Below are 21407 nucleotides of genomic sequence, written 5' to 3' on the forward strand. Positions count from 1 at the left end.
GTTACGGAGGGAGCGGCCTTTGTGGAAAGCAGACATCCATAGATGCTGCCGCACCCGCTGAGTTTCTCCAGCACTTTTGTCTGCCATAATCTGTTTAAAGTAACTATTTTCTGCAAAAGCAAAGGCATGCCAGCATAAAATTTTGTTCCAAACTGCTAACTATATGACAGTGTATTTTTCTGTATCCTGTAAAATGTGTAAATCCTTTTTTCTTCCAGGAAGTTATAAGAAACTTGGTGAAAAGATACGTTGCAGCAATGATCAGAGATGCCAAAACTGAAGAAGGGCTGACTGAAGAGAACTTTAAGGTGATTTTTCAACGTTTTTTTACCAAATTATGTTCTTAATAAAGTAATTTGAGTGACATTGATTTTAATTTTGGGAGTTTGAATTCTTTAAAATATTATTGAATAAAGATTAATAATTCTTTAAAAATTACTTAGTTATCTAGAAAATATACAGATTGTAGCTACTGCACAGGATATAGATTACACCTATAACATTGAACTTTACTATGGTCACGTGCACTGAGGTACAGTGAAAAACTTTGTTTGCATGCTGTCCAATCAGATCAGATAATACAATACATAAATACAATCATGTCAAACTAAAGTACAATAGGTAGAGCAAAAGGGAAGATACAGAGTGCAGAATATAGTTCTCAGCATTGTAGCGCATCAGTTCCAGAGACAAAGTCCAATGTTCACAATGGGGAAGAGATGCATCGGACAGTACCCTAGCTTATGTAAGGACCGTTCAGAAGTCTGATAAGAAACAATGGCTCAGTTATTTATAAAGATCTTTGGGCCTTTGTCATTACAGGCATACAGCTGAATTTCCATCTCAACCATGTAATTTCCGCATTTTGAAATTGTATGACCTCCCATATAGAGAATTAGTATAGAAACAGATATTTTTCAGTTGAATGTGTTTGACTTTAAAAAAGCATTTGAAATACTCAAACATTTTCATTTCAGTTAATAATGTTGATGTTCTTAAATTCAATTGTACAACAGTTAATACTATTTGTTCAAATTTAGCTATACCGAATGTTATTTGCTAAAGTGTTTTAATGAAATATACAAACAAATGTCACATGCCATTTACACAAATTGCCCAAACAATACAGTTTCACTGAATATTCTAGCAGCATGATTTTAACAGACTTTTAAATGTACTTTTTGATTTATCATTTTGCTGAATTATTTGTACATTTTCTATGGCATTGCTGAATATTTTTTAACAGAAAGCATGACTTTTATTGTGGTTAAAGGAGCTGAAACAGGATATTTCAAGCTTCCGCTATGAGGTTTTGGGTCTTCTAAAAGGGAACAAGCTTCCTGGCGTACAGTCCTCCAGCTTTGGCGCAGCATCCAAAATATCAGACCAAAATGAGGTATTTAAGAATGAAGATCGACCAGCTGAATGCACAACCATTTCAAAAAAGATAACGTGTACAAATGAGCCGAAGAACAAACTGAGTTTTTTTGAATTGACATCTTTAGTTTGTCCAAAAACAATGTCTAAAGTATCAGACTCGCCAGCATCTTGTAAAACCTTAAGTAATGGAACAACTCCAAAAACGACCGATATATCCAAGGAAAAACAAAACAGTAAAAGTATTGTTAAAGACTCCATCAAAAATTTATCTTTTTTTCGAAAACGAACAAAACCGTATAATGCAGAACTGAATTGTAATAAGATTTACACAGTTTCTGAGGAAATTACACATGAGGAAAACGTACTGAAAAGTGGAGGGAGTTCCAGCAATGAAGGTGTAAGAAACCTGGAGCCAACGTTGGTCGGTAGCACTGACTCTGATGCAAAAGACTCAAATACAAGTCAAACGGGAGAAAAGATTAATGTATTTTTGCATAGACAATCACCAGATGGCACAACCAGTGCTCATTTATTAAACATAACCGAAGATACTCTGGCAAAAGAATCAGGGAAGGAAGACACTGTGAATCAGTGGAGTGTGACACAGGGTGATGACTAGATTATAACTATTTTTTAGATTGGTTTTAAAAAATATTAATAAAGGAATTATATTAAGACATGGCAGACTCTCATATTAGCAGTGCTTATTTCTTCAAGTTATTCAATTTTCCTCCAGTCCTCATGGATGTGCTATTTTCAAATACTTGATTTTCAGAGTGAGTATCCAGAACACTAAAAAGGCCTAATTGACAATCCTTCGTTTTACATGTGTAACAAAAAATTTCAGAGCAACAGTTAAATGCAACCATTTGAAAGGGGAAGGTGACATGCTATGTGTAATATACACCCCTTTCAATCTACTTTCCATGGCTAAGTTTAATATGTAGGTGCATTAAGTTCTATCAATTCGTTTGAAGTAACGGATATACATTGCTTGCAATTATGTAAATGAGGACAGTATTATAAATATTATGTTTGGAAAAATCAATTCTAATTTTATGAATATACCTTGGCCAAGACACCACATCAGGAGTACATCGGAATTTGCAACATACAGTATGTTTCGTAAAGATTGCTGCTATCCAATATTTGAAGCGATATTCATGGTATATAATACCAAGCACAATCATTTACTTCAGAATTTAAAAAGCAGTTTTATATCTGTAATAGGTGGAAGAGGAACAAGAGAATGTAATTTGGCTTCTCTTGATTGTTGTGCCATTAAATTTGATGACTGATTTGCAACTAAATGCAGTATTCCCACCCTTTGAATCCTTTATATCTGCACGAAAAAAAATGTGTGGGTTTGTGATGAATAATCTAATTGTTCTCAAATCTCCCACTAATCAGGAAGAGTGTTTGAAGTGTGTTCTAAATTTTTATAACCCTTCATGTAGGTAAATTTGCTGTGAATTTCCTTTTGAAAAGAACCATGCTCTCATGTTAAGATTGTGAAGTGGGAACAGATTAATAATAATACTCTTTTAAATCGTATTTGCATTATCAACAGCTCGTTTAGGAGCAATTTTTTCACTGAGAGGGTCATGCGTGCCTGGACTGAGCCGCCAGAGGAAGCTATAGAAGTGGAAAACAATTACAACTTTTAAAAGACAGTTGGACCGATATAGAGGAAGGAAGGAAGGTACACAAAATTGCTGGAGAAACTCAGCGGATGCAGCAGCAAGGGTTTTGAAGAATATGGGCTAAATGCAGGCAAATGGGATTAGCCCAAAATGCCAACAATGCAAGCTGAGCTGAAGGGCCTATTTCTGTGCTACACATCTCTGACTCTACAGTGTGGAAATGTGATCATCCATCTAATATCAGATTTTTTTTTAATTATTAGAAACACTGAGTACCTTGAAATGATAACGCATAGAGAGATGCTAACCTTCAAAGGCACCTGGCACAGTTGGGAAAGGCACTGGGAACAAAAATTGATAATGCTAAAAATTGTACCTTTATAGCATTATCTCTTTATTACCTGCATCACTGCTTTTATTGCAAGAGAATTTCTTACGACAATTGTATGGGTTCATGCTAAGAAACCCAGAGTATTGTGTGCAGGTCTGGTTGCCGCATAACGGGAAGGACATGGAGGGTTTGCCGAGGATGCAAAAGAGGTTTACCATCACGTTAAACAATAGATACAAAGTGCTGGAGTAACTCAGCGTGTCAGGCAGCATCTCTGGAGAAAAAGGATGGGTGACATTTTGGGTCAGGACCCTTCTTCAAACTCATCCTTTTTCTTCAGAGATACTTACTCAGAAACCCACTGAGTTACTCCAACACTTTGTCTCTATCTCTGGTATAAACCAGTATCTATAGTTCCACCAGTATCTCAGAATGTCGCCTGGATTAGAGAGTTTAAGATAAGGAGAGGTTGGATAAAATTGGATTGTTTTTTCTCGAATGTGGGAGGGTGACCTGGTATAAGTATGTAAAATGATGAGAGGCATAGATAGGGTAGATAGTCAGAATCATTTTTTTTACTCGGATGGAAATGTCAAAGACTAGAGGCATACCTTTAACATGGGAGGAGAAAGTTTAAAGGAGATGTACGAGGCAAGTTTCTTACACAGAGAGTAGTGGGTGCCTGGAATGGCTGCCAGTGGTGGTGGAGGCAGATAGATAGTGGGATTGAAGACGCTTTCGGATAGACACGTTGTTATGCAGGGAATTGAGGGATATGAATCATGTGCAGGCAGCGGAGATTAGGTTATCAGCATCATGTTTGCCACAGATATTGTATTGAAGGGTTAATTCGTGTGCTGTACTGTTCTATGTCCATGTCAATTTTAGTCATATTTAATAATGCATAAACTTTCAATAGTGAAGGTTCAACATACAAAAAGTGATTGAGTAGGAGAGGTCTCAGAAAAATAAGGCATGACTTTATTAAACTATACAACGTTCTTAGTGAGCTCAACAGATTAGTTTAGTTTATTGTCAAGTGTACTAAGCTACAGTGAATAGATTTGTTGGATGCTAACCAGTCAGTGGGAAGACTGTACATGATTACAATTGAGCCATCCACAGATACAAGGTAAAGAGAATATGTGAATAATGTTTAATGCAATATAAAATCCAGTAGAGTGATCAAAGATAGTCCAAGGGTCTCCAATGAGGTAAATAGTAGCTCAGGACAGCTCTCTAGTAGGATGGTTCAGTTGCTTGATAACAGCTAATTAGATACAGGGAGGATGATTACCCTGGTTCAGTAGTTTTTATATCTCAAAATAAGGACCATGCATGTAGGACTAGAATGTCTACACACATGGCAAATCTTCAGAATTCTCTACCCAGGAGTGGTGTGATATTATCATGGATCGCATTGAAACTGGAATTGATAGGTTTCTGGACATTAGATGAATTAAAAGTAATAGGAATAGGACTGAAAATGGTGTAGAGGTAGAAGAATAATGTGTGACCTTCATAATGGATGAGGCTGAAAGGGCTGAGTGATCTACTTCCACTTATGTTTAAACATCAAGTAGCACAGTGATGTTTCACTGATGCACTGAACCATGTGGTGTCCCCTGCAGCTTCAATTTACATTCCAGTTGACTCCAGGGCTCAGCTGCATAACTGCAGAGCCAAGAGGACAGCAGGCATCTCTCCAAATGCAATGAAACAGATTGCAAGTGCCATTAATCTGTGATGTGTTCTCACAGTCAGCCTTAGAATGGCATGTATAAAGCTTATAACCAAGCCAAAATTAGCTTTAGGTTTATTATGGTCACGTGTACCGACCGAGGTGCAGTGAAAAGCTTTGTTTTGCATGCTATCCAATCAGATCAGATAATACTATACATAAATACAATCAAGTCAAACTCATGTAAATTGATAGAGCAAAGGGGAAGATACAGAGTGCAGAATGTAGTTCTCAACATTGTAGCACATCTGTTTCAGGGACAAAGTCTAACGTCTGCAATGGGGTGAATCAGACAGTAACCTAACGTATGGTGGGACCAATCAGAAGTTTAATAACAGAGGGGAAGAAGCTGTTCTGGAATCTAGTGGATCTGTACCTTTTGGCACACAGGCGCGGGGAGAAGAAGGAATGACCAGGATGACACAAATCTTTGATTATGTTGGCTGCTTTTCTGAGGCAATGTGGTGTAGATGGAGTTAATGGTGGGGTTGTGATGGACTGGGCTACATCTCCAACTCACTAACTTCTTGCAGTCTTGGGCAGAGCTGTTCCCTAACCAAGCTGTGATGCAACCCAACAGTAGGCTTTCTCTGGTGTATCTGAAGAAGTTTGTGAGTCATTGGGGACGTCGAATTGTCTCTGTCCCCTAAGGAAGTAGCGGCATTTGAATAGTGATCAAGAAAGTAGACTATCTCAAAGCATTTCTGGAAACCTTTCAATCTTTAAGCACAAATATCCATCAACTATCATGCTGCATATCAAAGTCTTAAAGGTAAAAAATTGTCACCTGTAATTTATATTGGACTTTTTCCTAAATATTCAAACTCATGGCAGACGGATAATATCGTGCAGATTCTACCAAATATAAACATGTTTATTGGCAAACATAATTCGTATGTTCAAGCTTCATAAACTAGTTCCCATTGATTTTATTTAACACAATGATTGTCATGATTAATTTCTATTTTGCAGTGAAAGGTCTGAAAGATGTTAATCCTTACTAAGGGGAATAAGATATGAATTGCAATCCAGTATAGTGAGACTTTCAATGGTATCAGTTTACATTGTAGCTAAGGTTAATGTTAATGTTTTTTTCATTTTTAATTTCATTTTTACTCATCAATTTCAACAATAATGAATGCTGGAATGCACTTGCCTCATGTTGAAATAATACTTCAGCAATATAGAGAGTCATACAGTCATACAGCATAGAAACAGGCCCTTCGGCCCAATTTGACCACTAGCCTGTCCTATGTTCACTAGTCCACCTGCCTGCGCTTGACCCATATCCCTCCAAACCTATCCTATCCATGTACCTGAGCAAATTTCTCTTAAATATTATGATAGTAACTCCCTCAACTACATCCGCCGGCAGCTTGTTCCATATACCCACTACCCTTTGTAAAATAAAGTTATTCCTCGGGTTCCTATTAAATCTTTCCCCCTTCACCTTAGCTATGTTCTCTGGTTTTCGATTTCTTTACTCTGGGCAAAAGACTGCATTTAACCGATCTGTTCCTCTCATGATCTTGTACACCTCTAAGGTAGACATACCTTGACTCTATTTTCATTACTGAGTAAATAATGGACATATATCATTGAACTCAATATCCCAATCTTTTGGGTCTTAGACACTTATATGTGTATATGTGTAAATGGCTTGACACTTCCACCAAAATAGCACAGAGATTAATTTCCGAGTTTAATTTCTCATCTACAGCATCCCATGGCTTTTTATTTTAGACCTTGCATTTACTTTATTTCTTCAGTGCCACTATCATTTACTTTGTAAAAACAATAAAACACATGCTTGCAACAGGAAGAATTGAAATCACAATGCTTGATTATTAATTTGTATAATGGATGTTGACTTGAAAGCATGCCTTCCTTAAAATCAAATACATTCCATACTATGAAACCTTGCAAACACTAAATGATAACATTGGCACCTTCCATGAGGTTCTTTTGCCAAAATGATCAAGTGCCTTAAATCTACCCTCTGTTGTATATCTTGTAAGATTCCAATTTGAAATTTGCTGTAATTAAACAAAGAATAGTTTTAAGACTGTAACCTGTAATGATCACGTTGTCTTACTGTTGATTACAGAGCTTAGATAAGCAATCCATATGTCACGACTGCTGTCTGTCCATCATTTGATCATTGTGTCTATACATATTTACTTGTCAGCTCAATAATATACAAGACTTTCGTCCAGATTTTATCCAAATCACGAGTGACTTTTATTCATTGGACTGGTTTCTAATAAAATCAAGAATGTTGTAAACTTGTATATCATATATAGGAAAAAAAACCTTGGATTTATTTAGCACATTATCCCTAAAAATATCCCCTGTGCTTCATTTATAATAAATTATTTTGAAAAACAGAGACTCTTTTATCTTGAACAAATATATATATTTTTTAAACAATAATGTCTTAAATCAGTAGCATTAAAAAGACCAAATATAATGTGGTTTCTATTCTGTTATTTCATACAGGTTTGGAACATAATTTAGACACAAAATGCTGGAGTAGCTCAGCAGGTCAGGCAGCAACTTGTTTCGGATGCAACGTCACCTATTTTCCATAGATGCGACCTGACCTGCTGAGTTACTCCAGCACTTTGTGTCTTTGTTTGTAAATCAGCTTCTGGAGTTCCTTATGTTCCCTTCTTGGAAACATCTGCCTGAGTCAATGAAAAAAAGAGTAATGATTAAAATGCTTATGCATCACCCAAATGTTCTGATGAATCCTAAGTTTCCTCTTCATTTTCTTCATGTTCTTTGTGTATATTTGATCATGCATATTTCTACATCAAAATCTGCGGGTCATCAATCTATTACCCAATTCTTTGTAGGACCCTCAACTACCCTTGCACTTTTATGTGTCCCCTACCCACCATCCCAGTGCACACCCATTTTGCCCTTATTTTTAAAATATCTTAACAATCTCCACCATGTATGTATAATCTCCACCATGTATGTACTAACTCCACCTCAACTCCACCTCCACCAACAGCTTGCGAGAGTAGAGAATTCCAAACAAAGCACCGAGTGCTGGAATAACTCAGCGGGTCAGGCAGCGTCTCCAGAGGACATGAATAAGTGACGTTTCAGGTCAGGACCCTCCTTCAGACTGATGGACTGAAGGGGGGGGGGGGGGGGGGGGGGGGGGGGAAGAAACCTGGAAACCTGGAAATTAGAGGTTGGGGTGGGTCAAAGTCTGGCAAGTGACTGGTTAATTATAAGGGGATGGGGGTGATAGGCAGATGGGTGTAAGTGACAAGGCTGAAGGTGAAGAGACTAGTGTAAGATAAGGGGGCAAGAGGAGTGATATAAAGACAGGGATAAAGCAGAAGGGGACACAGAGAGGGTGCTAGGGGGAAGAGGGAAAGGATAGAGAGAAATTGGTGTGCACCAGGATGGGGCCACATGAAAGAGCGAGGATAGCTGCAGGTATTACTTAAAATGGGAGATTGGTGACCCATAGCATTGACACCCATCATCAGCAAATGCTTTGAGAAGCTAGTCAAGGACCTAATCTGCTCCTCACTACCCAACAACCTAGACCCCTGCAACACAATTGTGCCTCCTAAGCTTCTCGGCAAGCTCCCGGACCTGGGGCTGAACCCCAGCCTGTGCACCTGGATTTCATGATGGACCGACCTCAGTTAGTGAGGAACGGAGACCACACCTCTACAGTTCTCACCCTCAATATTGTCGCACCTCAGGGATGTGGCCTCAACCCCCTCCTGTACACCCACGACTAGGTGGTCCAATATGACACTACACCATCGTCAAGTTCGCGGACAACACTACAGACGTGGGTCTGATTACCAATGTGGATGAGTCGGCCTACAGAGAGGGGGTAGTGGCCCTGACACAGTGGGGCCAGGCCAACAACCTCTATCAACGTCAACAAGACCAAGGAGGTGACCGTCGACTATAGGAGGGGGGGTGCACACCCCCTTCAATATCAACAGTGTAGCGGTGGAGAGCTTCAAGTTCCTCGGTGTCCACATCACAGAGGACCTGACCTGGAGCACTCAAATTTCCACTATCACAAAAAAGGCACAACAGTGCCTCTACAACCTCGGGCGACTGAAGAACTTCAGCCTGAACCCCCAGGTCCTCAGGGATTTCTACAGAGGCACCGTGGAGAGCATCCTGACAGGCTGTTTCTCCACCTGGCACGGCAGCTACACCAGCCAAGGACGTAGGGCCCTGCAGCGAGTGGTGCAGACGGCTCAGCCTGTGAGTTGTCCTCTCTTCAGGACATCTACACCTTGCGGTGGGTTGGAAAAGCCCTGAGGATCATAAAAGACCCCAGCCACAGTCCATTCTGCCTGCTGCCCTCAGCTCCTGTACCACCAGACACTCGAACAGCTATTTCCCCAGCCAATCAGGCTGCTACCAACCAGTACTGAAACTCACCTGAACGGACTGTGTCTATAATTTAATGCTCACATTAAAATTTAATGTATGCACTTTATAATTTAATGTTACATTTTTTGTACGGAATCCTCCAGCACAAGATTTCTACCCAGGATTGTACCATGTATCGAACTGGAGTGACGATAAATCCCTTGAATCTTGACCCTCTGAGAGAAAAAAAATCCTTCTCATCTCCCTCGGTGAGTGAGCCTTTATTCGGATAGTGGCTCCCTCAGTTGTATTTAACCCCATTGAGGGAAGCGATTACTCAACATCAATCCTGTCAATCCCCTCTCAGAATTATAAAGGCCCTTCGACCCCACCAAATCCCATTGATCACCCGTTCACACTAGTTCTGTGTTATCCCACTTTCTCGTGTCTCCTTAAAAGTCCTTCTCGCTAACATGTCTTACTCCAAGGGCAAAGAAATTATCTGAGATTACCATCTAAAGTCTTTTTTTCAGTTTATAAATCAGTACTCCATGCTGAAAGTCATTTGGAAGACAGAGAAGGAAACAGGAACATACTCTGGTGGCCTTTGATGTCCATCACCGAGGATTAAATGGCGCCAAAGATGGCGTCGCGTGCACAACGCGAGGCTCTGCGTCTCCGTAGTTTTTGTGAGTTAGTCTTTCTACTGTTAATAATTACCTTAGTTTTCGCCCGGAGCACTGGAGCGAAGACTGTGTACGGCCGTCAGGAGCTACTTGAGCTCGGCCGTCTCTGCATAACGCGCACCAGAAGCGACTTTCAACTGCCGCCGGAGATCACCAGGACACCGTGGTCTAGCGGGTCCGCGCCCCCGACAGGAAGTGTCCGGAGGCGGCGCAGGGACCGCAAACAAAGGCGTGGGAAGCGGGGAGGCCATCGAGCTAGGCTGCAATCAAATCCTCACCAGCCAGCTCTGCCCAGCATTTTCCTCGCGAATGTCCGGTCCTTGGTGAGTAAAATAGACGAACTGAGGCTGCGGATCACCACACACAAAAGGATCGCCGACTGCAACGCCATGGTCTTCACTGAGACATGGCTAAAGGACAACATCCCAGACAACGCCATTGAGCTGGAGGGACGCACTGTCTTCAGGGCCGACAGATCAGTGGAGGACTCCGGTAAGACCAAGGGCGGCGGACTATGCATTTATGTGAATAACACATGGTGCACGGACGTTGTCAAGATTGGTAGTCACTGCTCTGCTGACCTGGAATACCTGATGTTAAAGTGCAGGCCCTTCTATTTGCCCAGGGAATTCACATCAACTGTTATCACTGCAGTCTATGTTCCCCCGGACGCTAATGCCAGGCTAGCAATGGAAGAGCTGCAAGCTGCTATCAGCAAACATCTATCTGCCCACCCAGAGGGGGCATTTATTGTTGCGGGTGATTTCAACCACTCCGACCTTAAAACTGTACTCCCCAGGTTCCATCAGCATGTTTTCTGCCCAACCAGAGGAAACAATGTTCTGGACTTAGTTTACGCTAATATTACTGAAGCCTACAAAGCCCTCCCCCTCCCCCACCTTGGACAGTCTGACCACCTCTCCCTGTTCCTGCTCCCCAAATACACACCTCTGATCAGACGTGTGAAACCTACCATGAGGACAGTGAAGGTCTGGCCTGAGGGGGCTGTCTCTGACTTACAGGAGCAGTTTCAGCAGACAGACTGGAGTCTCTTTGCTACTCAGTCCACCTCCAATTCACAAGTGGACATCAACTCATACACCTCAACAGTTCTGGACTATATAAAATTCTGTACCGATAACGTCACTACCCACAAGGAGATAAAGACTTTCCCTAACCAGAAACCGTGGATGAGCAGGGAGGTCAGACTCCTACTGAAGGCTCGCGATGCCGCTTTCAGATCTGGCGATGCTGAGGGATACAGCTCATCCAGGGCCAATCTGAAAAGGGGAATTAGGACTGCTAAACTAAATCATAAACGGCGGATTGAGGAGCATTTCCACAACAACTCTGACCCCAGGCGCATGTGGCAAGGAATCAAATCCCTTGCCGATTATCAGAAAGTTAACACCCCTCCCCCAGACAACGACACCCTGCCTGATGAGCTAAACCCTGCATCTCTTCCAACCTCATCTATTGCGTCCGCTGCTCTAGATGTCAGCAGATCTATATCGGTGAGACCAAGCGGAGGTTGGGCGATCGTTTCGCTGAACACCTCCGCTCGGTCCGCAATAACCAAGCTGACCTCCCGGTGGCTCAGCACTTCAACTCCCCCTCCCACTCCGCCTCCGACCTCTCTGTCCTGGGTCTCCTCCATGGCCACAGCGAGCAGCACCGGAAATTGGAGGAACAGCACCTCATATTCCGTTTGGGGAGTCTGCACCCCGGGGCATGAACATCGAATTCTCCCAATTCTGTTAGTCCTTGCTGTCTCCTCCCCTTCCTCAGCTCCCCTGCTGTCTCCTCCCACCCTCCAGCCTTCTGGCTACTCCTCCTTTTCCCTTTCTTGTCCCCACCTACCCCCACCCCCGATCAGTCTGAAGAAGGGTTTCGGCCCGAAACGTTGCCTATTTCCTTCGCTCCATAGATGCTGCTGCACCCGCTGAGTTTCTCCAGCTTTTCTGTGTAACCTTCGATTCTCCAGCATCTGCAGTTCCCTCTTAAACACTTCTATGCTCGCTTTGACCGAGACAACAAAACCCCAGCCATTAAAGTTGCTCCACCCCCGAATGAACAACCTCTCAGCCTCTCCACCTCTGCTGTACAAGATGCACTGAGCAAGGTGAATGAGCACAAAGCTGCCAGCCCCGATGGCATCCCTGGCCGGGTGCTTCGGGCATGTGCTGGACAACTATCCCCAGTCCTCGCCAACATTTTCAATCTCTCACTGGCCCAGGGTGTTGTCCCCACTTGCCTCAAGACATCAACCATCGTGCCAGTGCCCAAACAGTCAGCCACAGGGAGTCTCAACGATTTCCGCCCAGTGGCACTCACCCCTGTCATTGCAAAGTGCTTTGAGCGGCTGATCTTGGCTCACCTCAAAGCCTGCCTCCCCCCCACACTGGACCCCCATCAGTTTGCCTACCGGACCAACAGGTCTACAGAGGACGCCATATCGGCGGCCCTACACTCTGCCCTGACCCACCTGGACTACAACAACTCCTACATCAGGCTGCTGTTCATTGATTTCAGCTCTGCCTTTAACACCGTCATCCCAGCCAGCTTGATCACCAAACTCAGTGGACTTGGCATCTCCACCTCCCTCTGCAACTGGACATTGGACTTCCTCACTAACAGACCACAGTCTGTTAGGGTCAATAACCTCACCTCCTCCACTATAACACTGAACACCGGAGTGCCACAGGGCTGTGTGCTCAGCCCTCTCCTCTACTCCCTCTTCACCCACGACTGCATCCCAAAGTACGGATCCAACGCCATTATTAAGTTTGCTGACGATACCACGGTAGTAGGACTGATCAGCGACAACGATGAGTCAGCCTACAGGGATGAGATCCAGCACCTGACCACCTGGTGTGCCGACAATAACCTCATCCTCAACTCCAAAAAGACGAAGGAGATTATTGTCGACTTCAGGCAGACCAGAGGAGGCAGTCATACCGCCATCCATATCAACGGGACTGAGGTGGAGCGCGTCTCCAGCTATAAATTCCTCGGAGTGCATATCTCGGAGGACTTGTCCTGGTCCCTCAACACCTCCAAGCTGATCAAAAAGGCACAGCAGCGCCTTTACTTCCTTAGGAGGCTCAAGAAAGCCCACCTGTCCCCCCAGATCCTGACCAACTTTTACCGCTGTACCATAGAGAGTATCCTGACCACCTGCTTCACGGTATGGTACAGCAGCTGCACTGCTGCGGACAGGAAAGCACTACAACGGGTGGTGAAAACCGCGCAGCACATCATCGGTGCCCCGCTCCCTGCCATGGATGCCCTCCACCGAAAACGGTGTCTGAGACGGGCTGGGAAGATCATCAAAGACCCCTCACACCCCAACCATGGACTGTTTGCCCTCCTCCCATCAGGGAGGCGGTACAGGAGCCTCAGGTCACGTACCAGCAGGATGAGGAAAAGCTTCTATAACAACACAATCACACTGCTGAACTCGGAGTCCCGACGATAGACTTCTCTGGTCCCTCCGTCCCCCTGTGTTTAATCATTCTGTATTTCCTGATTATTCTGTATCTTCTCTCTTTCTATTTTTTTTCTTGTTTTTTCTCTTTATGTACAACTACTACGGACTGACGCAAAACTGCATTTCGTTGTACTGATACTTGTATTTTGTGCGATGACATTAAAGTTGAATTGAATTGAGTGTAGTTTAGTAAGACTAATGTGAACCAAGTCATGAAATGCATCTGATAGTGAAACAAACCTGTCCGATCTTGCCTTGACCAAGTTACCTAAAACAGCAGAGTGTTTGCAATGCAATTATTATGGAAAAGTACTTGATAAAAATCATAGATTAGACTTTAGAGATACAGAACAGAAATAGGCCCTTCATCCCATTGAGTCCACGCCAGCCAGCAAGCAAGGCAGGCAAAAGATATAGAAGTGTGAAAACGCACACCTCCAGATTCAGGGACAGTTTCTGTTATCAGGCAACTGAATCATCCTACGACAACCAGAGAGCAGTGCTGAACTACTATCTACCTCATTGGTGACCCTTGGACTATCCTTGATCGGACTTTGAAGGCTTTACCTTTCACTAAAAGTTATTCACTTATCATTTATCTTCACACTGTAAATGGTTCGATTGTAATCATGTAATGCCTTTCCGCTGACTGGATAGCAGGCAACAAAAGCTTTTCATTGTACCTCAGTGTATGTGACAATAGACTAAACTAAAACTTAAACTAAGCACTACACACTAGGGACAATTTACAATTCTACCGAAGACAATTAACCTACAAACCTGTATGCCTTTGGAAAGTAGGAAACCGGAGCACCCGGAGAAAGCCTACGCGATCACAGGGAGAACTTACAAACTCCATACAGACAGCACCCGTAGCCAGGACCGAACCAGTCTCTGGTGCTGTAAGGCAACAACTTTCCCGCTGTGCCGCTCATCAAAATAATTAGGAAACCCAATGTCAATCTAGGATACTTTGACAGGTAACTTTTAGGCTGATCCAATCCACCCAATTATTCATCATCAGTCTGCTCTCAAATATCAGTAATTACAAAAACATTTAAAAGTCATTTGGACGCATACATGCATAGGAAAGGTTTGGATGGATATGGGCCAAACGCAGGCAGGTGGGACATGCATCTTGGTCGGCATTGGCAAGTTGGGCCGAAGAGCCTGTTTCTGTGTTGTATGATTCTATTGGAAATGTAGTCAGAGTGGTGAGTATATTGAATGAGCTGCCCGGGGGAGGTTGCAGGTACTATAACAACATTTAAAAGACACTTGGATATGTACTTGGATTGGAAAGATTTAAAGGGATAAGGGCAAAATGCAGGCAAAATGGGGCTAGTTTATGTGAAAGTGCAATGGATACAAACACACACAGGATGGCAGTAGTGAAACATTGCAATGTAAACTCCATGAAAAATGCAAATTTAGTAAGGTTATATATATGTCTTTAAGTTACCCAGTTTGTGCAGCCTCTGGAAGTTACGCAGGGAAATAAAATCCTGCATTGAAATCTTAGATCTTTGCTTTATTTAATGAATGAGAAACATCAAGGTAGTCTCCAACTAGTTACTCTTTTGGTTCAATATTATTGTCATGTGTACCAAGATACAGTGATATGCTTGTTCATCATGCTATACCAGCCACATGATACTATGCACAATAGACAATAGACCTTTCTTCACAGCATGCCTATATTAAGAGGGTTTCATCTCCAGGAAAAGGTTGGATAGACTTGAATTGGTTTCTCTGGAATGTCAGACATTGAGGGGAGACTTGACAGAAGTATTTAAAATCATAGGTGGCATAAATAGAGTACACAGTCTGAACCTTTTGCCTAATTAGGAGAGGGAAGAAGAATGGAATTGTCTAACACTAGAGAGCATAGGTAAAGTGAGAGGTGGGACAAGGTGAGGGGGATATTTTAATGGAGATGTGGGGGGTTTTATAAAAATAATGGGTTTTTTACACAGAGAGTGGTGGGGGCCTGGAACACATTGCCAGGGGTGGTGCTGGAGGCAGATACGATTGTGGCATTTAAGAGGCTTTTAGATAGGCAATTCTAATTACAGCAGTTACAGTAAAAGAGCAAAGAAACGGGCCAATTTGGCCCAATTTGTCCATGCTGAGAAAAATCAATGCTAGTTCCATTTGTCTGCTTTTAGCCCATATCCCTTTCTTATCCATGTACCAAATGCATGGATATAGTTGATCTATATCTTGTTGTAATGTTAGACAGCCTTCTTCATTGTCTAGTATACCACCAATTAGAGTCATAGTCATACGACATGGAAACATGCCCTTCGGTCTAACTTGCCCATGCTGACCAACCTGCCGTATCTACGCCAGTCCCATATTCCTCTAAACCTATCCTATCCATGTACCTCTCAATACAATACAATACCATTTATTTGTCATTTGAACCTCACATGAGGTTCAAATGACATTTGGTTTCTGCAGCCATACAAGAAAAGAACCAAGACACACACCAACACAATTTACACAAACATCCATCACAGTGAATCTCCTCCTCACTGTGATGGAAGGCAAAGTCTTGTCTCTCCCCTGCTCTCCATTCTTCTCCCGATGTCAAAGTCAAAGTCAAAGCCCCCGGCGGGCACTAGCAAGTCCGCGGCCATTTAAAGCCGCGCCGGGCGATGTAAGGCCCCGCTCCGGTTCTTGATGTTGGAGCCCCCGGCGGGCGCTAGCAAGTTCCGCGGACATTTAAAGCTGCGCCGAGCGATCTAAGGCCCCGCTCCAGGTCACTTTCAACCCTGCAATTCGGGCGGGAGAAGTCGCCGTTGCCGGTGCCACGCAAAGCAGTCTCCCACCGGGGACCCGTGAGCTCCCGGTGTCACTATCCACCGGAGTCGGATCGCAGCCGCGTGCCATCACGTGAAGTGTAATTGGAGTTGGTGAAAATGAAAAGTGAAAAGCACAATGTAAATTTCACTTTTTTGGACGTGACTAGTGTTGATGGGACATCTTGGACAAGTTGGGCTGAAGGGCTAGTTACTGTGCGTATAACTATGACACAAGGAAGGTGAAAAATATGTAAAAGAAACATTAAAACAGAGTAGAAACAAAGACCTACAGGTGCTAGTTAATACACAAAAGAAACAAAAAGTGGTGGAGTAACTCAATCAGTCCGTCAGCATCTCTGGAGAACATTGATGGGTGACGTTTTGGGTTGGAACCCTTGGTTGGACATTTTAAAACATGTTGGGCATGTGTTAAGACAGTGAAAGGGATGTTAAGATCAGCTGCTTTGCTCTCATTTTGTGTGTTCATCCCAGAACAGAAGTACTAAGGTTTGGGAACAGCTCCATCCCAGACTGCAGAAATTACAGAGATGCAACCCAGACCATCAAGCAAACTAACCTACCTTTCATTGACTCCATCTACACTTCACGCTGCATCAGCATAATCAATGACGGGTCTCACCCTGGTCACTCCCTCTTCTCTTCCCTCCCATCAGGCAAGTGGTACAGAAGTGTGAGAAAGCATGCCTCCAGATTCATGGACAGTTTCTTCCCAGCTGTTTTCAGGCAGCTGTACAATCCTACCAACACCACCTTGGGAGCAGTCCTTGCCTCCCATCTATCTCATTGGAGATCTTTGGACTATCTTTAATCAAACTTTATTGGACTTTATCTTGCACTAAATGTTATTCCCTTTATCCTGTATCTGTGGATAGCTAGATTGTAATCATATATAGTCTTTCCACTGACTGGATAGCACTGTACAATAAACAAATTAACGATGAAACCCCCTGATCCATTCACGGCCAGTAGAGTCAGCCTTGGTTCTCTTTGTTCCACGAAAAGCAGGAGTAACAGAAACATCTGCAGAGAGCAACTCCAGGCAAAACAGCATTTTCCAATAAATTTCTCAGCTAATTCCTAAACCCACATGTTCTGGCAACGTACTGCAATTATAGCAGAACTGGGGATCTTTTCAACCTTCCAAGAACTCAAAAAACTCATCCACCCATATGGACGACCACCAAAAGATATCAAAGATTTGGAAAGTTAAATTTATGTTCATGTCATAGGAGCAGAATTAGGAGTTGAATTAAGTCATAGGAGCAGAATGAGCCCATTGAGTCTACTCCACCACTCAATCTAGGTTGATCTATCTTTCCCTCTCAACCTCATTCTCCTGTCTTCGCCCCGTAACATATAGACAGCCTTACTAATCAAGAACCTGTCAATCGCCAACTTAAAAATTCCCAATGACGGCCTCCACAGCCGTCTGTGGCAATAAATTCCACAGATTCACCACTCTCTGGCTAAAGAAATTACTCCTCTTCATACTAACCGTGTATCCTTTTATACTAAGATTGTGCATTCTGGTCCTAGGCTCTCTCACAAATGGAAATATCCTCTGTACATCCACTCTATCCAGGCCTTCTGTACCTCTTGCCTGATGGGAGAGTGGAGAAGAGGGAGTGACCAGGGTGAGACTTGTCTTTGATTATGCTGGGGGCCTTGCCGAGGCAGCGTGAGGTGCAAATGGGGTGAATGAAAGGGAGGTTGGTTTGTGTGATGGTCTGCACTGCAATTCTCTGCAATTTCTTGTGGTCTTGGATGGAGTTGTTTCCAAACCATGCTGTGATGCCCGATAACATGCTTTCCGTGGCACATCTGTAGAAGTTGGTGAGAGTGGTTAGGGATATGTCAAACATCCAAAGCCTTCTCAGGAAGTAGAGGCGTTGGTGTGCTTTCTTGGCTTTGCTTCGATGTGAGTGGTATTGGACAGGTTGCTGGTGATATTTACTCCATAGCACTTGAAGCTTTCAACCATCTCTACTTCAATGATATTCAGGTATGTGTATTGCTTCACTTCCTGGTCCATCACTATTTCCTTTGTCTTGCTGACATTCAGAGAAAGGTTGTTGTCTCAACACCAGGTCACGAGCTTCTCTTGAGCCAGCACCGCCATTCGTAGTGATCATGGCTGATCGGCCCCAATCAATAACCCGTACCTGCCTTCTCCCCATATCCCTTGATTCCACTAACCCCTAGAGCTCTATCTAACTCTCTCTTAAATCCATCCAGTGATTTGGCCTCCACTGCCCTCTGTGGCAGGGCTTTCCACAAGTTCACAACTCTCTGGGTGAAAACGTTTTGTCTTACCTCAGTCTTAAATGGCCTCCCCTTTATTCTAAGACTGTGACCCCCTGGTTCTGGACTCGCCCAACATTGGGAACATTTTTCATGCATCCAGCTTGTCCAGTCCTTTTATAATTTTATATGTTTCTATAAGATATCCCCTCATCCTTCTAAATTCCAGTGAATACAAGCCCAGTCTTTTCAATCTTTCCTCATATGGCAGACCCGCCATCCCAGGGATCAATCTCGTGAACCTACGCTGCACTGCCTCAATCACAAGGATGTCCTTCCTCAAATTAGGAGACCAAAACTGTACACAATACTCCAGATGTGGTCTTACCAGAGCCCTATACAACTGCAGAAGAACCTCTCTACTCCAATACTGAAATCCTCTTGTAATGAAGACCAACATTCCATTAGCTTTCTTCACTGCCTGCTGTGGCAGAGAATTCCTATGTAGAGCCAGGGAAGTAAAGATACATAACAGCAGAGAATTCCTATGTAGAGCCAGGGAAGGAAAGATACATAACAGCAGAGAATTCCTATGTAGAGCCTTGCTGGAAGTAAAGACACATAACATCAACATTAGTGGCATTACTGACCGTATAATCCTTTCTCTAGAAAACTCCACCCAGTAAAAAAAAGGGAAATTATGTTTGCTGAACCAAGAAAGAAAGTGCAGATAACAAAAGAACATCCTCCTCCACCCCCTCACCTGTATACACCTATCACTTTCTAGGTCATTTGTCTCTCCCTCTTCCCCTCCCCCCCCTGTCCCCTTCCATCCCTCCAGCTTTGCAATTCTCTTCTTTCCTTATCTGACACCCTTTTGTCTCCTTTTCACCTCCAGACTGTTATGTATTGCCCAGAACAATAACAACAACTAAGGAGGTAATTAAACAGTAATTAACTGAACATGGTACATTGCCCTAACTTACCTAAAATGGCTGCAATCTACCAAACTTTGTGCCGGCCAAGTCCCGCACAAGTCCCGTGTCACCCTCCTCTGATACGACCAAGTTCCCAATCTACCACGCACTCACACATCCGTGATGTTCCTGCGCATGTGCGTAAGTTAACCGGTCAGGACAGTCCCACAGCCGCTCACTTACTACACCATCACTCCCTTGTATCCACCCATCACTCGCCCATCTTTGTCCCATCCCCACCTCTGATTTCCAGCTTTCTCCCCCCAACTCCATCTCTCTGAATAGTCCCAACCCGAAACGTCGTCTGTCCATTCCCTCCACATATGCTGCCTGATCTGCTGAGTTCCTCCAGCACTTTGTGTTTTACTCGATGTTCAGCACCTGCAGTTTCTTGCACTTCCTTCTTAATAATATCTATATCCTTTTTCTCAGACTTTTCTCAAATACCAATGCAGTAAATAAATTCCTAAGTATAGAAACTGACCCCATCCCTAAGCCTGCTATATTAGAAATATGTCGTCTGGTACATAATCATATGATTGAACATTAAAGGAAACAGTATGTGGTTACATAAAAGAGTTTTATGAGAAGTTTATTAATTTTTACACTAAAAATAAAAAGCATGTTCTCCCACGTTCTTCAGAAAATATTTCCGTGGTGACTGCATGTGTTTTTAATAGTGGAATTAGGATTTTTATTCATTCATATTTCCTCCTGTTTTGAGTAGACCAGGTAATGTCCATTCCCTGTCCACCTACATCCTCACATGCTCTCTGACATTTCAAGGACTTCCAGACGCCTTTGGCAGGGGCTACAGACTATAACTAACTACCAGAGTAGCCCACCCTCAAATGGGAGTGCCGGCACCTCCCTAGCTGATGACTTGAACTCTTTTTATGCACGATTCGAGACGGGCAACATCACCCCAAGCTCGCCGGCTAAATACAACTCCACCAGCGGGCTGGCTAGCGAGGCTGGAGGGAGGTTTATCGTTGGGGGTGTGCACACATTCTCGGTGACCGAGGACAATATGAGGAAGGCCTTGACGCGTGTAAACACGAGGATAGCTGTAGGCCCAGATTGTATATCTGGGCGAGTACTAAAGACTTGTGCTACTCAGCTTGCCCCAGTGCTCACCACAATATTCAACCTCTCCCTGGCCAAGTCCATGGTCCTTGCCTACTTCAAAAGATCCACCATTGTACCAATGCCAAAGAATGCCTCTACTGCCTGCTTGAATGACTACCGACCGGTGGCCCTCACCTTGGTAGTCATGAAATGCTTCGAGAGGCTGATCAAGGACCACATCTGCGCCTTCCTCCCTCGCAACATGGACCCGCTGCAGTTTGCATACTGTCCGAACAGATGCACGGCTGATGTGGTCTCCCAGATTCTGCACACCACTCTCTCTCACCATGACAGCCAGAAGGGGGGCTATGTGAGGATGCTGACTTTCCGGCAGGTGGCGCTGACTTTCCAGCCACGGGCGGCGCTGACTTTAACATTGCGGAGCCCTGGGATCTCTCGCCGAGTTCGCCAGCATTGAATCTCTGCCCAGTTCGGCCTGTGGACTTCGGAAGCCGAGGTCTCCGGTGGGAAGCGGCCGATTCAGAGGCTCTGGGCCGCTGAGAGTGTTCTTCCATTCGAGGGCCTGAAACATCGGGCCCGTAGCAGAGACTGCGGAGACCTCAATAGGCCCCGACCACGGGTGAACAGAGGAAGATG

At 43.7% G+C, this 21407-nt stretch overlaps 1 protein-coding gene across 2 annotated transcripts in view; it reads left to right on the top strand.

The window, feature by feature from the left end:
- Nucleotides 1-7828, top strand: part of LOC129698382 (short transient receptor potential channel 4-like) — a 94081-nt gene extending 86253 nt beyond the window's left edge. For both annotated transcript variants that reach the window (XM_055637498.1, XM_055637499.1), the window contains 2 exons: nucleotides 219-308; nucleotides 1274-7828. In XM_055637498.1, coding sequence (XP_055493473.1) covers nucleotides 219-308; nucleotides 1274-1999 — 816 coding nt within the window. In that variant the 3' untranslated portion in view covers nucleotides 2000-7828. The remainder of the gene's footprint in view (nucleotides 1-218; nucleotides 309-1273) is intronic.
- The last annotated feature ends 13579 nt before the right edge of the window (nucleotides 7829-21407 follow it).

This window comes from Leucoraja erinacea, chromosome 6 (assembly GCF_028641065.1).
Source record: "Leucoraja erinacea ecotype New England chromosome 6, Leri_hhj_1, whole genome shotgun sequence".
Classification (NCBI taxonomy): Eukaryota; Metazoa; Chordata; class Chondrichthyes; order Rajiformes; family Rajidae; genus Leucoraja; species Leucoraja erinaceus.